General features: G+C 50.3%; 2 protein-coding genes across 5 annotated transcripts in view; one reads left to right on the top strand and one right to left on the bottom strand.

The window, feature by feature from the left end:
- SLC44A2 (solute carrier family 44 member 2) overlaps positions 1 to 15,283 on the bottom strand; it is a 28,807-nt gene extending 13,524 nt beyond the window's left edge. For 2 of the 3 annotated variants that reach the window (XM_034657776.1, XM_034657777.1), the window contains exon 1: positions 15,133 to 15,282. In XM_034657776.1, coding sequence (XP_034513667.1) covers positions 15,133 to 15,163 — 31 coding nt within the window. In that variant the 5' untranslated portion in view covers positions 15,164 to 15,282. Of the gene's footprint in view, positions 1 to 15,132 lie in introns of all 3 variants that reach the window. The other variant, XM_034657775.1, reaches the window with a different exon arrangement.
- A 7,115-nt stretch (positions 15,284 to 22,398) lies between these two features.
- The window catches only part of AP1M2 (adaptor related protein complex 1 subunit mu 2), a 9,878-nt gene continuing 9,848 nt past the window's right edge, over positions 22,399 to 22,428 (top strand). The window contains exon 1 of one of the 2 annotated variants that reach the window (XM_019801916.2): positions 22,399 to 22,415. In XM_019801916.2, the coding sequence (XP_019657475.2) occupies positions 22,408 to 22,415 (8 nt within the window). In that variant the 5' untranslated portion in view covers positions 22,399 to 22,407. The remainder of the gene's footprint in view (positions 22,416 to 22,428) is intronic. The other variant, XM_002921368.4, reaches the window with a different exon arrangement.

Genomic DNA, 22,428 nt, shown 5'->3' with positions numbered 1-22,428 from the left:
CCACCCAGCCCCCACCCGGGGAACTCTGGCTTCACCCCGCGGCCCCGGAGCTCCCCCTACGTCCCAACCAGACGACGCCGCCTACCGCACGCCTCAGCCCAGGAAGGGCGCCTCACGTTGCCCCATTTTCCTGGTATGGAAACTGAGGCGCAGGCGGGTAACTCTAGATACAGGCGCCGCAAAACAGGCAGATGGCTGAACCCCAACTCCTGAATACAGAGTATTTGCGCTGAAAACTCTCAGGCCAGTGGACGCGTTTTATTTCAGTCTGCATTTTTTTTTTAATGAAATGCCAACAGAGAAACATTGGGAGACTCCCTACAAAAACCCACATTGCTAGTCTCTTGAAGGCTGGCAAAGTGGGACTGGCAGCCCACCTGCCCCATCCTTGCCTGGCACTACCTACCCTTCATGGCCCCCAAGGCTAGACACCTGAGCTCACCATCCCTTCACACATCCCAGTTGTGAATCCTGGAGCCACTGTTTTGTAGAGCAAGTATTTATTGAGCACCTACTGGGTGCTGGCCCAGGGCCATGCACTAAGCACAGTGGCAAACGAGAGACTCAATGTTGTGGGTCTGTTCTTGTGGACCTGACACCCTAACTGCATGGCCCTAGATTCAAATGCTCCCTCGGCCCTATCCAAGCCAGAGGACAATTCAGCTACTGTCTTGCCTGCCCTGAGCCCCCTCAACTGTGAAATGGGGCTGAAGTATCAAACCAAAACTGGTCAAAGACCAATCACAGGATAACAGGAGGTATACAGCTGGCATGGCAATTTATGGCTGGCATGGCTATACTGTAGTCAGTGTAGGGGTGTTTAACTGATGTGGGGGTATAGGTATGGAGGGACCACCAGTATGGGGCACAGCTGGTGTGGAGGCATACAGCCAACAAAGAGGTATACAGTTGCCGTGGGGGTGTTTAATCAGTACACAGCGGGGGGGGGGATATAGCTGGTACAAGGTATACAGTCAGCAAAGAGTTATAAAGCCAGTGTGAGGGTATACAATCAGCATGGGGTACACAGTCAGCTGGTTATACCCCCTTACTGTGTTCCCCCACACCAACCATCCACTCCCCAAGCCAACTGTATTCTCCCTCAATCATGTGCCTGTTCTCACTGCACCTCCCCAAAAACTCTTTGAGGCCAGCTGTATACTTCACAGTGCAGTTGATTACACAGTTGGTGCCGTGGCATAGTCAGCAGGAATGTATATTCAGTGTGAGGCATATAGTCAGCAATGGGGTTCTATAGTGTCGGCACATACAGTTGGTGCTCAATAAGTGTAGCTGCTACCTCAAAGTCAAGCATTCCCTGACAGGGCTCTGGTCACTAACTCAGCTTGTCCCTAGAGGAATGCGCCTCCCCCAAGGGGCCTCCAGCTGTGGGAGCCCCACCTGACCCCTGGCCCACAGGCTTTAGCAAACAGGGGAGGTTCAAGGCTCCAAGCCATGCCCTTGGGTGACCAGTTCTGCCAAAGAAACCCTGTGGTTCCCGTGGTCTCTGCCAACCCAAAGGCTGGCCGGTCCCACCCACCCAGTCCAAGCAGTGGATAAAAAAAGCGGCACAGGCTGCGGCCTCTTCCCAGCTACACTAGGTCCCTTGGGGACACTCCTGCAGACTCAAGACTTCAGCCACCAGCTCCCCCCTGACAATCCCCCAAAATGTTGGTCCCCTGGGCTGTATACCCCTGTGACACCTGGAGGTCTCATGGGCGCCTCACACTCAGCACAGCCACATGCAAGCCCCTGATGGTCCCCAAACTGCCCTGGCTCAGAAAAGGCAGCTTTGTCTTCCCAAGCGCTCAGACCAGAAACCTGGGGTGCCTCGCTTTACTTCACACCAGCTCCGCCTTCGGAATCTATCAAGCATCCAAGCACTTCTCACCCCCACCCTTGTCACACAGCTGTGGTTTCCTGCCTGGACCAGTGCAGGCAGCTCCACCCTGCTCTCCCAGCTCCCACCCTCCCACTCCCCTCACTGTCCTTTCCCTCCGTAGCAGCCAGAGAAGTCTGTGAACACCTCTGCCCAGAAACTTCCACGGTTCCCACCTCCCTCAGAGGAAAAACCCAACTCCTCACCATGACCTATAGGGCCTCATACGCTCTGCCAGGTCCCCTCCCTCACTCCCCTTCACTTGCTTGTTTCGGCTTCACTGGCATCATTAACTAAACCACAAACTCACCAGGCATGGTCTCACCTCAGGACCTTCGCACTGGCTGTTCCCTCTACCCAGAAATCTCTTCCCAGAGATGTCCATGTCGCTCCACTTCATTCAGGGCTCTGTTCAATCATCCCCTTCTCAGAGAGGCTTTCTCTGACCATCCTATCCAAAACAGCATCCCTTTCCCCTCACCCCATCACACTATTTTATTTTGGTTTTTTATCAGCACCTGACACATCACACATTTATGTATTGCTTGTTTATCGTCTGCCCCCTTGCCTGTTTGCAGCACAAGGGCAGGGGTTTATGTATGTTCTCTTCTCAACTGTTTCCAGGGCCCAAAATAGCACCTGGCACTCAGTGTTTGTTGAATGAATAACCACAGTACATAAACCATTTATAGAGAGCTAAGACTGGGGGCGCCTGGGTGGCTCAGTCAGTTAAGTGTCCAACTCTTGATTTCAACTCAGGCTATGATCTTAGAGTCCTGAGATGGGGCCCCTGTGGGCTCTGCACAGCTTGAAATCTGCTTGGGATTCTCTCTCCCTCTGCTCCCCCCTTCCCCCAGCCCTTGTGCCCAGCTTGAGTGTGTGTGCACGCTCTCTCTCTCTCACAGAAATACATAATATCTTTATAAAAAAAAAAAAGATAGCTAAGACTGAAAAGTAAAAACATAGCTTAGAGTTTTCCAGGTGCATGTATTTAAAAAATTAATTTGTGAGTTTTATATATAAAGAACTTAATACATGATAAATGTAGAATTTTCAGCGGGTGGGGAAAGGATACATCAATCCATCAGTAGCCTTGATTGCATTAAGAAGGAAAAAAGCTAACTTCACCCCAACACAGAGCAAAATAAATTCCACATGCATTAATCATGCAAAATAGATAAAAACTCAAAACTATTACAGGTATGAAGGGAAAGCACAGGAACATATTTCCACCCTCCGATAGGAGGTGAAACCGGTAAGGGTGGAGAAGAGATAAGGGAGCATGGGTTAGTTTCTTGTGTCCCCTGAATGGCAGCCAGACTGGAAGAGGGGAAGCAACCCTATAAGAATGGCTGGTGCCTGGGGCGCCTGGGTAGGTCAGTCGGTTAAGCGTCTGCCTTTGGCTCAGGTCATGATCCCAGGGTCCCGGGATCAAGCCCCCTGTCCAGCTCCGTGCTCAGCAGGGAGTCTGCTTCTCCCTCTCCCTCTGCTCCTCCCTTTGACTCATGCCCAAGTTCCTTCTCTTGTGCTCTCTCTCTCACTCTTAAATAAAATCTTTAAAAAAAAGAAAAAGTGGCTGTTGCTGACAGAGGAGTATTTTTCAGGATCTACCTCTGTCCTCATTATACTGGAGGTCCTATCATCAACCCATTTTACAGTGGAGGAAACCAAGGCTCAGGGAGGAGAAGTGGCTTGCCCAGCCACCTAGCAAGAAGAAGAGGGTCTGATGGGTGAGTGGGAGCCACTGAGAGTCTTTGAGCAGGAGCATGGGGAGGGGAAGACACATAGAGAGGTTTCAGCTCTCAGAGAAATCAGTGGCTGTGGATGGGACAGTGGGGCCATGACCTCGCTGTGTGAACCTGAGCTGTCCCTCTGTAAGGTGGAACTAAAGGTACAGAGCAGTGCCTGCCAGAGGCTTGGTACTGGTATTGGTATCTCTCAAGAAATACCAGAGCGCACATTGGTACAGCCATCTGATGGGTTCCAGTTGCTCTCGTTAACTTTGGCAGCGGGGAGGGCGGGGCGGCGCAGGTTGAATACTCCTGGATTCTGATCCTTGAGCCCGATCCAGACCCGCAGGATGAGAACTTGCCCAGTCTCTGCAGGAACACCGCAAGCTAGTAACAGTACAGACGCCCCGACGCCTCCGTGGCATTGCCCTTTACCACGTGCCAGGCACCTTTCCAGAACGTCACATGGTTTCCTCCTTACAGCAGCTTAGAGAGATGGGTCCTGTCCCTACCCCCATTGGAAGGACGCAGACACGGGGGCCCCCAGAGAGTCGTGTGCCCGTGGTGAGCAGCAGAGCTGGGGCTACCCAGCCATGAGTTAGCCTGGGCATGAGCTGCCCGGGGCTACCGTAACAAATGCCCACCCACTTGGTGGCTTCAAACAACACTATCTCAGGGCGCCTGGGTGGCTCAGTCGGTTAAGGTCTGACTCTTGGTTTCGGCTCCGATCATGGTCTCAGGGTCATGAGATGGAGCCCCACATCAGGCTCTGTGGTCAGCGGGGAGTCTGCTTGAGATTCTGCCCCCATCCACTCATGCTCTCTCTCTCTCTCAAATAAATAAATCTTTTTTAAAAAAAACCACACAGGGGCGCCTGGGTGGCACAGTGGTTAAGCGTCTGCCTTCAGCTCAGGGCGTGATCCTGGCGTTATGGGATCGAGCCCCACGTCAGGCTCCTCAGCTATGAGCCTGCTTCTTCCTCTCCCACTCCCCCTGCTTGTGTTCCCTCTCTCGCTGGCTGTCTCTATCTCTGTCTAATAAATAAATAAAAAAATCTTTAAAAAAAAAAAAACCACACAAACTTATTATCTTATGGTTCTAGAGGTCAGACATCCAAAGTGCATCTCGCTAGGCTAAAATCAAGGCGCTGGCAGGACTGTGTTCCTTCTGTGGGTTTTTGGAAAGTTTCCTTACCTGTTCTGGCTTCTAGAGGCTGCCTGCACACCCGTATTCCTTGGCTTGTGGCCCCTTCCTCCCTCCTCAAAGCCAGCACGCCCATCCAGCCCACATCCATGGACACTGCCATGTCTCCTTCTCTCACTCCCTTCTGCCTCCCTCTTCCCTTTACACGGGCCCTTGTCCTTGGATCCACCTGGATAATCCAGGATAATCTCCCCATCATAAGATCCTACATTTATTTATTGATTTATTTAAGATTTTATTTATTTGTCAGAGCACAAGCAGGGGGAGCAGCAGGCAGAGGGAGAAGCAGGCTCCCCGCTGAGCTGGGAGCCTGACACCAGACTTGATCCCAGGACCCTGAGCAGACACCCAACCGACTGAGCCACCCAGGTATCCCATAAAATCCTACATTTAATCTCATCTGCAAATTGCCTTTTATCCTGTAAGGTAACACAGTCACAGGTTCCAGGAGTTAGGACGTGGACATCTTTGGTGGGGGGGACCTTACTCTGCCTATCACCCTGGGTAACTATATAGACCAGGGGTTGACAAATGGTCATGGGGGCGGGGGAGGTGGAAGGAATCCACCCACGGTCTCTTTTCAGATGACCCAGAACTAAGAATGGTCTTTACATTTTTAAAGGGCTGGAAAAGCATCAAAAGAGAAAGACTGTTTGTCATGTGAAAATTACATGAAATTCAAATGTCAGCGGCCATAAGTCAATTTTTCTTGGTACACAGCCATGCTGGTTCCTTTTCAGGTTGTTTCTGGACGCAGCAGCAGAGCTGGGTAGCCAGAGAGCCCGTACGTGGCCTGCAGAGCGGAAAATGTTTACTCTCTGGCCCTCTGCAGAAACAGTTTGGCCGCCCCCTGGTCTCGAGGCCATGAACCAAGTGTTGAGCCCGATTCTGTGCCAACAGGTTTCACATGCTCTCTTTGCTTTTTTTGTGTGTGTGTGTGTTTAAGATTTTATTCATTTATTTGTCAGAGAGTAAGAGAGCGAGCGCACAAGCAGGGCGAGAGGCAGGCAGAGGAAGAAGCAGGCTCCCCACTGAGCAAGGAGCCCAATGTGGGGCTCGATCCCAGGACCCTGAGATCATGACCTGAGCCGCAGGCAGACGCTTAACCCACCGAGCCACCCAGGTGCCCCCACACACTCTCTCTGTAACAGCCAGGAGTGGTATTATTGCCCACAAAAGGGCTGGGGAGGTGGACACGCCCTTTCCCTCTCCAAGCTGCCATTTTCCTGTCTGGAGAGTGGGATTAATACTCATATTTGCTTCGTGCCTGTTGTCAGGATTCAGTGCTCGAAAAGCACTTAGCACAGGTCTGGGGTTCAATAAACACTAACCGGGGGCGTGGTCCCATTTGACAGAGAGGGCAAAATGAGGCCACGTGCTCAGACTGCAGAGATGGTGAGGGATGGAGCTCTGTGAATCAAACCAAGGCCCCTCTGACTCCCAGGCCTCTTCTTTGGCAGATACTGAGGGAGGCAGAACTCAAGATGGAACAGTGAGGGGAGAAGATGCAGGAAAGCCAGGCCAATAGACCAGGCTGGGTGGGGGAGGCGGACTTGGGTCTTGGCCTTCTGGCCACAAAGGCCGTCCCAGCCGGTGCAGTGGGTGTAGAAGATAAGGAAACCAATCCAGGCCACTCAGTCACAATGCTGGGGCCACGGCGTCAAGTGCCACCCAGCCCCCATGGCCTCCAGATATTGGCCAAGTCCCCAAGGCCCACAGCAGCCCAGGGCCTCACCCATGCAGCCGAGCTGGCTCACGCCTGCTTCCCAGAAGTCTGTGCCTGGGGAATGGGGATCCCAGCCACCCACATGAGTCCTTCGACAAAGAGTTTGGGGTGGGTAATAGCTTCTGGGTAGGAAAGACGAGAGTGACTTTCCTGGTCACAATCCTAAGAGCAAAAGATAGAGCACCTACTATGTGCTGGGGACCAAACCAGACATTTATTTCTAGAAGCTCATGTCATCCTCACAAGGCTCTGAGAGTAGAGGGCACAATACAGAAACCACAGCACAGGGATGCTTCATGACTTGCCCCAAATCACATAGCCAGTAGGAGCTGGGATTTGAACTCCATTCCTGACAACCATGCCCTTGAACTCTATGCTCCATGACGAACCCCCATTCACTGGGCATTTACCATGGACCAAGCTCTTGGCTTAGTGCTGTACCTGCATCAGTTCACCGAACCCTGGAGGCGGCCCCCAGAAAGAGCCAATACTGTTGTTAACCCCATTTTATAGATGGAGGAACCGAGGCTCGGGTATATGAAAGGTTCAGGGACACAAAAGGTACAGGTGGTACAGGGCGAGGAAGAATGCAGCTGGACTGGAGGAGAGGTGATGCTGGGTTCTAGAACCTGGCTGAGAGTCAGAACTCTGCGGTAAGCTTTTCTGTAGATGTGTTTGTTTACTTAGCACATTGATCCCAGGTGATTCATGCCTCTGGATAAGTGCTATCACCTCTGGCCTGGTCTCCTGGCTTCTGCCACTGCACCTCATAGAGGCCAGAGGGCGCCTGTGAGCACCTGAGTCTGGCCAGTTCCCTCCTCTGCTCAGAACTCTCAGTGGCTCCCATCTCTCTCCCAGCAAACACCCAAGTCCACAGGCCGTGCCCTCTGCCGGAAACATTCTACATGGCTCCCTCCCTCCTGCCTCTGGTCACCTTAGGATGTTCTTAAAATTTTCAACTCTGCCTCCAGGCCCTACAGATGACTCCCACCCCTCTTTCCTGCATTATTTTTTTTCCTGAGCCCTTCTCTGCCATTCTAATGTCCCTCATTTATCTTCATACCTTGTCTGTTTCCCTCTCCAGAATGTCTCCGGGGTCTAGAAACAACCTGGCCCACGGTGCCCGCACAATAACTGTGTGAAGGCAGTTATGAACGGACTCCTTTATATTAGGTAAACTCTATGCTTATTAGGGTAAAAACACTTCAACCAGAAAAAGCCTGCAAACTAAGAAAAATCACTCTTTCTCTCACCCTTGGCCCAGAGCCCAACTTCCTCTCCCTGGTTTCCCTTTCCTCCTTCCAGACCTAGTCTAAGCATACCTTCGTAAGCAAACTTGTAGCTGTTTATGGCCCCACACCCTGTTTTGTTACATACCCTGTTCCCAACTTTGCTATTTCACATGCTAGCATAATGGGTCCTTGTTTCCCATGGGGGAGGTTCCGTAGACCTACTTCAACTTTTTTATAAGGCAACATAGTATCCCACTCTGGGAACAGTACCATTTTTTCATTAAACCAGCCTAAGGAACTTTTAAAAATACTGTCCGGAGGCCACACATACACACAGAAATGAATAGGCTGAGCTCGTGCAAGAGACTTCGTGGTCGTGTTACCTCTGGGATGAGGACAGCTGGCCAAAGGTATGTAAAGGGCTCTTTGACTTGGAAGGCTAAAATATTCTGTGTCATTAAGGGCTTATTTTTTAATTTTCAGCACCCCCTGCCCCCATAGAGAGAATATACTAATTTTATTACATAAGAGATTAAAATCCTACGTAAAACAACTCTCCCAGGGCACCTAGGTGGCTCAGTCGGTGAAGCCCCTGCCTTTGGCTCAGGTCACGATCCCAGGGTCCTGGGCTCAAGCCCCACATCGGGCTCCCTGCTCAGTGGGGTTTCTGCTTCTCCCTTTCCCTCTGCCTCTGCTTGTGCTCGCTTGCTCTCTCTCTATCAAATAAATAAAATCTTTTTAAAAATTAAAATTAATAAATAAAAACAACTCTCCCTCTGGGGATTGACTGGGGAGGAACACAGAACTTTCTGGGGGTAATGGTACTTAAGCTCTGCAAATGTTATCCTGCTAAAGGCCACATATGTAAGATTTTTTTTTTTTAAGATTTTATTTATTTATTCGACAGAGATAGAGAGAGCCAGCGAGAGAGGGAACACAAGCAGGGGGAGTGGGAGAGGAAGAAGCAGGCCCACAGCGGAGGAGCCTGATGTGGGGCTCGATCCCATAATGCCGGGATCACGCCCTGAGCTGAAGGCAGACGCTTAACCACTGTGCCACCCAGGCGCCCCCACATATGTAAGATTTTAAGCTTTGTGGTTCACATATCATCTCAGTCACATATTCCTTTTAATTTTTTTTTTAACAATTTATAAACAATGGAGCCATTCTTCGTCTATTGGCTTTACAAAAACAGGCCACAGCACAACAATGTGAATATACTTAACACTATTTTTTTTTAAGTAGGGTTCGCCCAGCATGGAGCCCCACACAGGGCTTGAACTCAGGTAACCCTGAGATCAGGATCTGAGCTGCAGTCAAGAGTCAGATGCTTAACCCACTGAGCCACCCAGGTGCCCCTATACTTAACACTATTGAAACGTACAAGGGAAAATGATTAAGATGGTACATTTTAGGGGCTCCTGGGTGGCACAGCGGTTAAGTGTCTGCCTTCAGCTCAGGGCGTGATCCCGGCGTTATGGGATCGAGCCCCACATCACTCCTCTGCTATGAGCCTGCTTCTTCCTCTCCCACTCTCCCTGCTTGTGTTCCCTCTCTCGCTGGCTGTCTCTATCTCTGTCGAATAAATAAATAAAATCTTTAAAAAAAAAAAAAAGATGGTACATTTTATGTGATGCTTTTTACCACAAAAAAATAAAATAAAATAAAACTAAACTAAAATAATAATACTAGATTAGCCCCTCCCTGGGCATGAGGGGCTTCTGGGGTGCTGGCAATATTTTTGTTCCCCCTGATCTGGGTGCTGATTCCATGCGTGTATTCACCTTGTGAAAACTTCTGGAGCCTCATACATTTAGGATGTTACCTTTTACGTATGAATTGTCTGCTTCAATAAAAAGTTGAAAATATTCCCCTTGATTGGTTACATATAAGATCGATTCAAAGTAAGACAGTCCATCCATAAGTGCACTATTTTATGTAACTGTGAGAAAACAGTGAGGAAGCTTTCCAAGCACTGAGATGAGTAATATCTCCGAGACATGTTAAACAAAGAAAGCAACGAAAAAACAGAAAAACAAAACAAAACAGAAAAACAGAGCAAGATGTGAAACAAACACCTTTTCATTCATAAGTGTTTGTTGAATATCTGCTAGGTGCCAGGCACCGCAGATATAACTTCAGACACACAGACACACAATCCTACCTGGAATTAGCATGCTAGAGATTTGCTGATATTTTTGTAACAGGAAAAAAAAAGCAGCCACTAGATAAAGAAAATGTATATAATTTCCTGTGAAGTTCTAAGGCCTGGACTCCATTTGGAAGCAAGCACAAGATGCTGGAACAGTGATACGGCCAAGAAGGGTGTGTCATGCTGGGAGAGGGAGCAAGAGCGAGACTTTTCATGACAAGGCTACACTGCCTTTGTATCTTTTGTATTTTGAAGCACGTGAATGCTTTTGAAGCACCAACTTTTGGAAAACAAGCAAACAAACAACAGCAACAGAAACCCAACTTTCAATTAATAAGTAAATATCCCCTCCCAACAATATTTTTTTAAAAATCAGATGCCAGATCCCCATGGCAACCTGAATTGGACTCTCTAGCAACTGGGGCCAGGGAATCTGCTTTTTATTTCTATTTTTTTAAAAGATTTTTTATTTATTTATTCGATAGATATAGAGACAGCCAGCGAGAGAAGGAACACAAGCAGGGGGAGTGGGAGAGGAAGAAGCAGGCTCATAGCGGAAGAGCCTGATGTGGGGCTCGATCCCATAACGCTGGGATCACGCCCTGAGGCGAAGGCAGACGCTTAGCTTAACTGCTGTGCCACCCAGGCGCCCCAGGGAATCTGCTTTTTAAACAAGCGCCTCCCCCCCCCATAGAGTCTATTGGGTTGGATTCTAGAATCTTTTTCCATGATCATGCCTAGGGTGGGTGGGAAGGATGGCAGTGCCCATTGCCGTCACCCATAGGGGCCAGGAGCCATTTCTCTGCTTTGATCCGTGCTGCCACCTGCTCTAGCTATGCTGTGTGCTGAGGAGGGAGCTTCCTGCCCTGCTCAGGCCAGCCAGGTCTATGCCTAGACAGGGAGTGCTGCTTTTCCATCAGCTCATGGAAAATTCACATCCCCAGTATGAGGGGGCCCCAGAGGCCGCTTGAGCAGGTACAGCCTACCAGCCACTGTGCAAAATGCTGCCCACCAGTAAGTGTGGTCTGCCCAGCCCTGCAGACAANTTTTTTTTAAGTAGGGTTCGCCCAGCATGGAGCCCCACACAGGGCTTGAACTCAGGTAACCCTGAGATCAGGATCTGAGCTGCAGTCAAGAGTCAGATGCTTAACCCACTGAGCCACCCAGGTGCCCCTATACTTAACACTATTGAAACGTACAAGGGAAAATGATTAAGATGGTACATTTTAGGGGCTCCTGGGTGGCACAGCGGTTAAGTGTCTGCCTTCAGCTCAGGGCGTGATCCCGGCGTTATGGGATCGAGCCCCACATCAGGCTCCTCTGCTATGAGCCTGCTTCTTCCTCTCCCACTCTCCCTGCTTGTGTTCCCTCTCTCGCTGGCTGTCTCTATCTCTGTCGAATAAATAAATAAAATCTTTAAAAAAAAAAAAAAGATGGTACATTTTATGTGATGCTTTTTACCACAAAAAAATAAAATAAAATAAAACTAAACTAAAATAATAATACTAGATTAGCCCCTCCCTGGGCATGAGGGGCTTCTGGGGTGCTGGCAATATTTTTGTTCCCCCTGATCTGGGTGCTGATTCCATGCGTGTATTCACCTTGTGAAAACTTCTGGAGCCTCATACATTTAGGATGTTACCTTTTACGTATGAATTGTCTGCTTCAATAAAAAGTTGAAAATATTCCCCTTGATTGGTTACATATAAGATCGATTCAAAGTAAGACAGTCCATCCATAAGTGCACTATTTTATGTAACTGTGAGAAAACAGTGAGGAAGCTTTCCAAGCACTGAGATGAGTAATATCTCCGAGACATGTTAAACAAAGAAAGCAACGAAAAAACAGAAAAACAAAACAAAACAGAAAAACAGAGCAAGATGTGAAACAAACACCTTTTCATTCATAAGTGTTTGTTGAATATCTGCTAGGTGCCAGGCACCGCAGATATAACTTCAGACACACAGACACACAATCCTACCTGGAATTAGCATGCTAGAGATTTGCTGATATTTTTGTAACAGGAAAAAAAAAGCAGCCACTAGATAAAGAAAATGTATATAATTTCCTGTGAAGTTCTAAGGCCTGGACTCCATTTGGAAGCAAGCACAAGATGCTGGAACAGTGATACGGCCAAGAAGGGTGTGTCATGCTGGGAGAGGGAGCAAGAGCGAGACTTTTCATGACAAGGCTACACTGCCTTTGTATCTTTTGTATTTTGAAGCACGTGAATGCTTTTGAAGCACCAACTTTTGGAAAACAAGCAAACAAACAACAGCAACAGAAACCCAACTTTCAATTAATAAGTAAATATCCCCTCCCAACAATATTTTTTTAAAAATCAGATGCCAGATCCCCATGGCAACCTGAATTGGACTCTCTAGCAACTGGGGCCAGGGAATCTGCTTTTTATTTCTATTTTTTTAAAAGATTTTTTATTTATTTATTCGATAGATATAGAGACAGCCAGCGAGAGAAGGAACACAAGCAGGGGGAGTGGGAGAGGAAGAAGCAGGCTCATAGCGGAAGAGCCTGATGTGGGGCTCGATCCCATAACGCTGGGATCACGCCCTGAGGCGAAGGCAGACGCTTAGCTTAACTGCTGTGCCACCCAGGCGCCCCAGGGAATCTGCTTTTTAAACAAGCGCCTCCCCCCCCCATAGAGTCTATTGGGTTGGATTCTAGAATCTTTTTCCATGATCATGCCTAGGGTGGGTGGGAAGGATGGCAGTGCCCATTGCCGTCACCCATAGGGGCCAGGAGCCATTTCTCTGCTTTGATCCGTGCTGCCACCTGCTCTAGCTATGCTGTGTGCTGAGGAGGGAGCTTCCTGCCCTGCTCAGGCCAGCCAGGTCTATGCCTAGACAGGGAGTGCTGCTTTTCCATCAGCTCATGGAAAATTCACATCCCCAGTATGAGGGGGCCCCAGAGGCCGCTTGAGCAGGTACAGCCTACCAGCCACTGTGCAAAATGCTGCCCACCAGTAAGTGTGGTCTGCCCAGCCCTGCAGACAAGGATCCAGAGTCTCAGAGAGGTCACCAACTCTCCCACGGCCACACAGCTCGTAAGTGTCAGAACTTTTGTTTTGAGCCTCGGTCTGTCTGAGGTCACCCCCTAAATTCATGGCAACTGATGGATGGAAAGGCATTGGGACACGAGGGATATGTGAGCAATGGGATATGTGAGCAACTCTTGCAACACCATTCCCATTATCTGGCAGGGACTTCGGGGCGCAGCCTGAAGGCCTCAGGATTTTGGTTCTGATGAGAACAGACTATTTACAAACTAAGTGAAACCTGCCCCCCCCCCACACTTCAAGGAGTCAAGCCAGGTGGCCAGTCTAGAGGAGATGGTGGCCCCTCTAGAGGAGGTGATGGCTTGGTGGTAAGACCTAGCTGAGTCTCCACCTCAGGCTTCCTTGTGCCTTAGAGAACCATAATTAAGTGTGGTTTGTTTGCTGTTCCTTCTGCCCAGAACACACTTCTCCCAGATCTTCCAGCGGCCACTGGCTCCAACTCCAGCCAGTGGTCACCCAAAATAAACCCAGATGATTCTCCCACACACATGCTGTCTTGTTTTCTGCTCCACAACACTTACAACAACCTAAAATCATCTGTTTATTCAAGGGTTTTTCAGCTTTGTTCACTGCTGTGTTCTCAGGGTCCAGACCCCGCCTGTGAGACGCTCAATAAATACTTGTTGATGGGATGGGCTTCTGGCACCCAGCGCAACCTCTGTTGGGCACTGAGGTCCCCTGAGTGTGGGTCTGGCAGGGCCTGGGAGGGTTTGCTCAGGCCCATCCATGGCTGGCTCCCTTTGGCCAAATTCAAGGCTTGGTGAATCACATCATTGTGCACTCTGCCTGACATTCCCTGCCCCCCGCCCTGCCTTACAGAGACCCAAGATCCCTCAGGTGCTGCCCGCAGGAAGGCAGGGCCAGGCCAGGACTCCAGGTTGAGATTCCCAGATCAGAGACAGCCAGCCACACCCAAGGGATGCAGCACCCACGCGCGCGGGGTCTGAGGCTTGAACCAAGCCAAAGGCAAAATGCGCCTCAGAGGCTGGGCCGGCAGCTCCAAGCAGGGACGGGAGTGGCTGGGGGGGGGGGGGGGGGGGGGCAGGTCCCAGTGTTTCCCTCTGGGCTGGGCTGGGCAGGGAGGGTCCCAGCCTCCCCCATCTGTCTCTCTGCAACCTGCGGAGGCCACAGTCCCTGGTGGAGGCAGCCGGGAGGGAGGCACATCTCTAGTCAGCTTGTTTTTCTTGATTATCTTTGAGCGGTTTCCTGCCCCCTCCCTAAAGCTTTCTGTCTCACAGTTTCCAGGAAGTTCCTGTCACACAAGGAGGAGCAGCGGCGCCCCTTTGCCCCAGGGGAGTGCTACGTGGGACATGTGCCCAGCTCAGCCCTGGGACCCAAAATGGAGAAGAGAAAGGAGAAACTGAGGATGATGGCACTCCCCTCCGTGGGAACCCAGGGAAGGGAGGCACTGGAGGGCGTGGGTAGGGAGGAGCCTCATCTTGGCCCCAACCCCTGGGCCCGGAGGCGAAGGCCACCCGCAGAGGTTGGCGGGAGGGGGGTCCGCGTCGCAGGGACCTCGTGAAACGGTAGCGGGCACCCCCAGTCCCTTGCACACGGCCAGGAAAGTTTCTCAATGGTTTCCTGCTTCTTTACTGCCCCCTCAGCGAGAGCGCCCTTCTTTCCGTCCTTCCAGGCCGCTGGCAAGAACCGATGGGCTTCCAACCCCCCCAGCATTCGGTCTGCCCGGGCTTGCCTCAGTTTCCCCATCTCGCCAGAAGCCCGGGACGGCTACTTCTCGGGGGATGTGGGCAGGAGAAAGAAGTGGACTAAGGCAACCAGAACTGGAGGGGGATTGGGGGAAGTCGGGCCCTATCCCTTTTCCGAGCCCCGGTCGACAAGCCTCCCCTCCCCCGCCTGGCATCTGAGCCGCCCAGATAACGGGACCTCCCCGGGCGGAGCATGCGCCGTGCCTCCCGGCCCATCAGCCGGAGGGGGTGTGGGGGCTCCCGGGAGAGGCGACACGGGACGACCCGGCGGGAGCAGGGGGGCGTGAGTTCGGCGCAGAGCGGAATGCTGGGCCGGGAAGCAGGAGAGGGCCGCCAGCTGCAGCTCGGGTGTTTATGATCTCGGAGGTACCCCTCCCCCAAGGCCCCCCAACTCAGAGAGGCGACCGCGGGCCAGAGGCAGCTCCTACCGTAGGCTCCGTCCTTCCGCTCGTCCTCCATGGCCGCGTCGGGCGGGGAGGGGAGTCCGAGCCGGAGCGACCCCAGCCCGCGCGGGCGGGAGGCTCCGCGGGCTGCAGCGCCCCGCCCCGGGCCCGGCCCCTCCCCGCCCGCCTGGCCAGCCCCGCACGCTGCCTCCAATGGGAGCCCGGAGCAGGCGGGGGCGGGACGCGGGGCGGGGCCGGGCTCGGGAGAGGGTGGGGCCCCAACCTTTGTTTCCCGTCTGGGCTCAAGGGAGACTCTCCCGGTGTGTTTGGTGGGCTAGGAGCAGTTGTCACCCGTTCATTCATCTACCCACCCGTTCACTCATCAAATAGATATTGAGCGCTGGCTGTGCGCCAGTGAACAGACCCAAAAATGCCATTTTTCATTCATCAGATTGGCAAGAATTTTAGAGTCCGATAACAACCAGCGGGGTGAGCACGTGCTGTGGGTCAAAATGTTATCTGGCAGAAAAGATTAAATCCGACAGTGTTTGGCCTGTGTGATTCATCTCTGCCCTTGACCCTGGAGAAACCATTGTAGGTGTCTGTGCCTGAGGACTACCTGTCAAAGATTACTACCTGCTGCCTTGATGGTTACTGTAAAAAAAAAAAAAAAAATGGGGGAGGCTTCCATGTCCACCAACAAAGGAGTGCAAGCAACATGATGAGAGGGAGGGAATACCATGCAGCGAATAAAAAGAATGAGGCCATCAAGGAAATGCAAATTAAAATTCAATGATATACCACCACACACTCATCAGAGGAGCTAAGCGGTATCAACTATTAGGTGAGGATCTGGAGTAAATGGGACTCTTCCACACTGCTGGTGGGAATGCAAAATGACACCGCCACTTAGGAAAAGGTCTCTTCGGGATGCCTGGGTGGCTCAGTTGGTTAAGCATCTGCCTTCAGCTTGGGTCATGACCCCAGGGTCCTGGGATCAAGTTCACATGGGGTTCCCTGTTCAATAGGGAGCGTGCTTCTCCCTCTGCCTGCAGCTCCCCTTGCTTTTGTTCTCTCTCTAACAAATAAATAAACAAAACATCTTTTTTAAAGGGGAAAAGGTCTCTTAGTTTCTTATAAAGTTAGACAAATGCCTACCATGTGACCCAACCATTCTACTCCTAGGTATTTACCCAAGAAAAACAAAACCATAAAACAAATGAAGGAAAGAAAGAGAGAGAGGGAAGAAGAAAGGAAGAAAGAAGGAAAGGCAAAATCTTCTATACAAATGTTCATAGCAACTTTATCACAGCTTTGGGGCATCTGGGTGGCTCAGTCGGTCAAGCGTCTGCCTTCCGCTGGGGTCGTGATCTCACGGTGCTGGGATCGAGCCCCGCATCGGGCTCCTTGCCCAGTGGGGAGCCTGCTTCTCCGTCTTACTCTCTTCTGTGCACCCACTCTCTCTCTCTTAAATAAATAAAATCTTTAAACAAAACAAACAAACACTTTATCACAGCTTTATTCATAAAGGCCAAAAATTGGAAGCAACCCAAATGTCCGGAAATGGGTGACTGTCTCAGCACACCATGGTCCATCCATACCATAAAATAGTCCTCGGCAATAAAAAGGCATCAACTACTAAGTGTAACAACACCAATGAGTCTCAAAAAGATTACTATACCAAGGGACAGAGGCCAGGCACTTTTGAATGAAGTTCTAGGACAGACATCACTAATCAACCCACGGGAACTGGGAACTGAACGTGGATCAGTGGTTGCCTTTGTGGGTGGTAGGGCCTCTGGGGCAGTTTCCGGGGGGACAGGAAGCAAGACTGTGGTTACACAGGTGGGTTGAGTTTGTGGCAATCACTTGACTTCTGTCCTTTCTTAACGTTTCATTTTAAAAATGGAAAAATTGCGGGGCGCCTGGGTGGCACAGCGGTTGGGCGTCTGCCTTCGGCTCAGGGCGTGATCCCGGCGTTGTGGGATCGAGCCCCACATCAGGCTCCTCTGCTGTGAGCCTGCTTCTTCCTCTCCCACTCCCCCTGCTTGTGTTCCCTCTCTCGCTGGCTGTCTCTATCTCTGTCAAATAAATAAATAAAATCTTAAAAAAAATAAAAAATAAAAATAAAAATGGAAAAATTGAAAATAGGAAAGAAGGGGGTGGCCCTGCAGGTTATAACAAGAGTGAATGTTTATAGGGAGCTTACTCAACATCAGAAGAGGGATTACGTGCTTTGTATTCAATCTTTATAATCATCTTCCAGTTGGGGAAAGTGATACAAAGAGGTTAAGCCATTTCTTAAGTGCTTCCTATTAAATTCTTGCAACCATTTTCCAGTTGGAGAAAATGACACAGAGAGGGTAAGAAATTTCCCTACAGTCACCCAGGTAGTGAGTGTGGGGCTATACGAGGATTTGAACTCTCGGAGCCTGACTTCACAACTCACAGAAACTCCATAACCCTGCCAGAGTAGCCCGCGTAGATTTCCAGGTCCCAGTGGTGAGTAAAAATAGCAAGCTGAAAAATAGCAAGTTGTATTTAGTTGGTTAGTTGTGTACGGTATGAGGAAAAGAGAGAAATCCGACATCACACACGCACACACACACATCTGCGTGTAACTTAATAGAAGAAAAAGATCTGAACATGCCAGTTGTTGTCAGAAAGACCAGGATGGAGGGGGTGGGGGGCAAAGGAGCCTGTTTTCTGATCTACAATGTTCTCTCTTTCCTTCTCTCTCTTTTTAAAATATTTTATTTTATTTTTTAATATTTTATTTATTTGGAGAGAGAGAGAAAGCACAAGCAGGGGGAGCTGCTGGCAAAGGGAGAAGCAGGCTCCCCACTGAGCAAGGAGCTGGAGGCAGGACTCGACCCCAGGACCCTGGGATCATGATCTGAGCAGAAGGCAAGACTCAACCCACAGAGCCACCCAGGTGCCCTTAAATCTTTTTTTTTTCCCAATAGAGTTTTAATTACCCACATGAGTATTTTCTCCTATTAGAGAGAGAGAGAGAGAGAGAGAGAGAGAGAGAGAGATGCCAATACAACATTGTCAACGAAACCTCAATTTAAAAAATAATGAAATTAAAATATATTTTAAAAATCGATTTAATCAGGCCAGTCACAAAAGGATAAATGCTAAATGCTGTCCAATTCCACTCATATGAACTTCCTAGAGGAGTCAAATTCATGGAGACAGAAAGTAGATGGTGGGCACCAGGGGCTGGGGAGGGGGGAGCAGGGGGTTAATGGCCCAGAGTTTCAGTTTTGCGAGATGAAAGAAGTTCTGGGGGCACCTGGGTGGCACAGCGGTTAAGCGGTTAAGCGTCTGCCTTCGGCCCAGGGCGTGATCCCGGCGTTATGGGATCGAGCCCCACATCAGGCTCCTCTGCTATGAGCCTGCTTCTTCCTCTCCCACTCCCCCTGCTTGTGTTCCCTCTCTCGCTGGCTGTCTCTGTCAAATAAATAAATAAAATCTTAAAAAAAAAAAAAAAGTTCTGGAGAAGGATGGTGGTGACGGCTGCACAATGCTGTGAACGTGCTTCATGCCCCCCCTGGACTGTACACTTGAAATGGATAAATGGCAAAGTTTATGTTAGATAAAGTTTTTTTTAAAAAACAGATTTTTAAAAACAGGACGCAGCACAGCTGGGACAGGGGAGCATGGGACAGTTGGGAGAGCCCAGAGGAGGGACGTGACCTAGGCATGGATTGAGAGATCAGAGAAGGTTTCCTGAAGAGACCTTATTGCTGCTTGAGAAAAAGGGCTAAGAAAACAGAAAGGAGCAGGCGTTGAGAGCTGTGCGGTTAGGTGCCGGAGGAAAGAGAGAAAGAGAGAGGAACTGAAATTAAGGAAGTCAGTGTGTCGGGGGCAGGGGGTTCAAGCGGTGGGTCGTGAGAGAGGTCAGCTGGGGTTGTTTCTCACTGTATTGGCCCCAGCAGCTCCAGGGCAGTGGGAGCCATGGGGGATATGAGAGTGAGGGAGCCTGGAGTTTCAAACCACTTCCTTTAGTAATGTGGAGAAGGGACTGCAGAGGGTGCCTAGAGCCGGAGTCCCAGAGGGGAGGCTGGGGTAGGCTCCAGGCATCTAGGAGGAACTGGGGCAAGGCCACAGCCCCTGGGGACAGGGGATGTTGCAGCTGAGGCGGGCTGTTGGGCACACAGAGCTGCTCTGTTCTCTGACCCCAATAAAGCTTTTGGGTTCATGCATTTTTCAGCCAGACAGACCTTGAGTTTCAGATTCCAGGGCTCTCGGCCCTGGCTTTTGGGTTCTATTTACTGCCTGTAAAACATCTCAGGGATCCAGGAGAAGGGCCCTTGAGAGGTTCAGTGATGATGGGCTGGGGCAAGGGTCTGACAGCATCTGCAATCCTCCTGGGTCACCTTCTGAGCAGAGGGTAGATTGAAAGGAGGGTGGCAGCAATCCTTCTCTTTTGAGCAAAGACAGCATAAAACCTTGGGCTTTGCAGGGCTGGAATTCCAGCTCTGCCACTGCTGACCGGGTGACTTTGTCCAAGTCAGTCCGTTGCTCTCCTCCCCTAGGCAATGCTGCCTGTCAAGAGGAGATAATAGGCCTCCCTCACTCAAGGTGTTGTTTCTAGAAGGATTCCCACAGGGGAGACGTTTAGGGCAGGGCCTGGGTATGGTGAGCACCCCACCTGCATGAGCTGTTAGTAATAGGAATACTTGTATCTGGCAATGTGGCAGAGCAGTTGGGAGTGGGTCGGGATTGAGCTCTTGATCTGCACGACTCAAGTTCAAATTCTCACCCAACTGCTTCACAGCTGTGTAGCCCTGGGCAAGTGGCTTGAGCTCTCTGGGCCTCTGCTTCTTCCAATGTAAGAAGACAGGAAAGGTCTTCCTCTCAGGTCCTGAATTATCAAGAAAAGCAAAGATGGGAAGACCAGAGTCAAACAGAAAACAAACAAACAAACAAAAACAGACTTGAAAAAACAAATCGAAGAAGACAGAAAGAAGTACCAGGAGAGACGCATGCTCTTGGGCGGGACTGCCGTTGCTGTGATATTATCCACGTTAGAGGCCCGCAGGGAGGGGAGTGGGTAGTCTGATAGCAGTGGCTGCTGTCCTTGCCTCCCTCCCTCAAGTCCCTTGTGGGGACACCCACCCCACCCCCAGAAGCTGATAAAGGTGTGGGGCTGGGTTTGCAGAAGGAAGGAAGGATGAGGCCTGGGCCAGCTAGGTGTCCAGCCCCCCACCCCCAGGCTCTTCGGGACCCTCCCTCTATCGAGCAGGGTCACTTCCAGCCAGGCTGAAAGTGAGTTTCCCTTTCCTCCCACTCATCCTGCTGGGCGGGCAGAAGGTTGGTGGGTCTGTAATAGCTGACGTGCAGGGAGCTCAGGCGCTGTGCCAGGCAGTAAGCGAAGTCTGAGGATGTGGCGCCAAGACTGTTATGCCTGTTTAACAGAAGGGGAGACTGAGGCACAAGAGGTGCAACCCCTAGCCGAATGCCTTGGAGCCAATCGTGGAGTCCAGATTCAAAGTGGCCACCTGTGTCTTTTTTTTTTTTAATTATTTATTTGAGAGAGAGCATGAGCAGGGAGGGGGCAGAGGGAGAGGGAGAAGCAGACTGTCCACTGAGCAGGGAGCTGGACTTGGGGCTCGATCCCAGGACCCTGGGATCATGACCAAGCTGAGGGCAGACGCTTAACCGACTGAGCCACCCAGGCGTCCCGCCTCCACCTGTGTTCTTAGCTGCTACACGGTAAATAATCATAGCAATAATAGTGAATAATGATGATAACATTCTTGAGTGTTGGCTACATCCCAGGTCTGTTCCAAGAGTCATGCTGGCGGTAATAACTCATGCACCCGCAGGATAACCTAAGGAGGAAAGAGCAGTTAACCCTATTTCGCAGATGTGCAGACAGGAATCCTAGGAGGGGAGGGCAGATGCTCGAGGCCACCCAGCTGGCTGGTGGCAGAGCCAGGACGTGAGTCCGAGCAGCTGGCTCCCGAGGCCTCGTGCTGCGCCAGCACATATCAACAACAACGACAAAAACAATATTAGTACCCGCTTTATGCCAGGCTCTGCATGAGGTCTCTTTCCTCTGTCTTCTCCCTGCTCATAAGGTCATGGCAGGAAATTTCAAATGGCAGCCCCTTCCCTGATCTCCCCATCTCACATCCCCCCCAAAATCCTGCCACCAGCTTACTTGCCTTCTTTTTTTTTTTAATTTTATTTATTTGACAGAGAGACAGCCAGCGAGAGAGGGAACACAGCAGGGGGAGTGGGAGAGGAAGAAGCAGACTCCCAGCGGAGGAGCCCGATGTGGGACTCGATCCTGGAACGCCGGGATCACGCCCGGAGCCGAAGGCAGACGCTTAACAACTGCGCTACCCAGGTGCCCCTCACTTGCCTTCTTGATCAGAGATGATCTCAGTCAAGATGATCAAGAGGATTTCCGTCATGATCAGAGGTCATCTTGGTTTTTTGGTTTTTATGTTGTGCGCCTGTCACCCTCCCTTGAAAAGAGCAGTGGAGTGGCTTGGTCTCTTTGCCATCCATAGTGGCACAGGGGGTGCTTGACATTCATTCTTTGCAGGAATCACCAGCAGCAGCAGCATCATTACCATAATGAAAGCGGCTTCCATGTGTTCTGTCCAGCACACAGAAGGTGCTCAATAAATGTTGTTGAGTGAATAACTTTATAATATAGTCACAATAATAATGACCATTGATCTTTTCAACATTCTATCAGCATCTTAGTGTCACATCACAGGAGCTTATAAATACTTTTGGAACGATTAAGAGTAACATTAGGAATAACAATAAGGGGCGCCTGGGTGGCTCAGTCGTTAAGCGTCTGCCTTCGGATCAGGGCACGATCCCAGGGTCCTGGGATCAAGCCCCACATCGGGCTCCCTGCTCTGCTGGAAGCCTGCTTCTTCCTTTCCCACTCCCCCTGCTTCTGTTCCCTCTCTCGCTGGCTGTCTCTCTCTGTCAAATAAATAAATAAAATCTTTTTTTTAAAAAAAAAGGAATAACAATAAAAGCAGTTACACTTGTCCCACTCCGAGAGCTACCCACAGCTCCTCGGTGAAAGAATTTACTAGTCAGTAAATACCTGAGTGAAAGAATAAAGTAATTAGTAAATAGTTATTGTATGAATGAATGAATGAATGAATGAATGAATGATTTGCACAAATTTTTTTTTCCTCCCCTCCCCACGGACCTGGACAAATATTATTGAGTACCCAGTGTGGGGCACTGGGAACACAGACGCGAACAGGACAAAATCTCTGCTCTATTGGGGCTGATGTGCATGTGGGAGAGAGAGAAGAGAAACAAGATGAATGGATGAACAGGTGGATGGATGGA

This window comes from Ailuropoda melanoleuca, chromosome 4 (genome assembly GCF_002007445.2).
Source record: "Ailuropoda melanoleuca isolate Jingjing chromosome 4, ASM200744v2, whole genome shotgun sequence".
Taxonomy (NCBI): domain Eukaryota; kingdom Metazoa; phylum Chordata; class Mammalia; order Carnivora; family Ursidae; genus Ailuropoda; species Ailuropoda melanoleuca.
The sequence above is the reverse complement of the archived record's forward strand: the minus strand, read 5'-3'. Positions and strand labels throughout refer to the sequence as shown.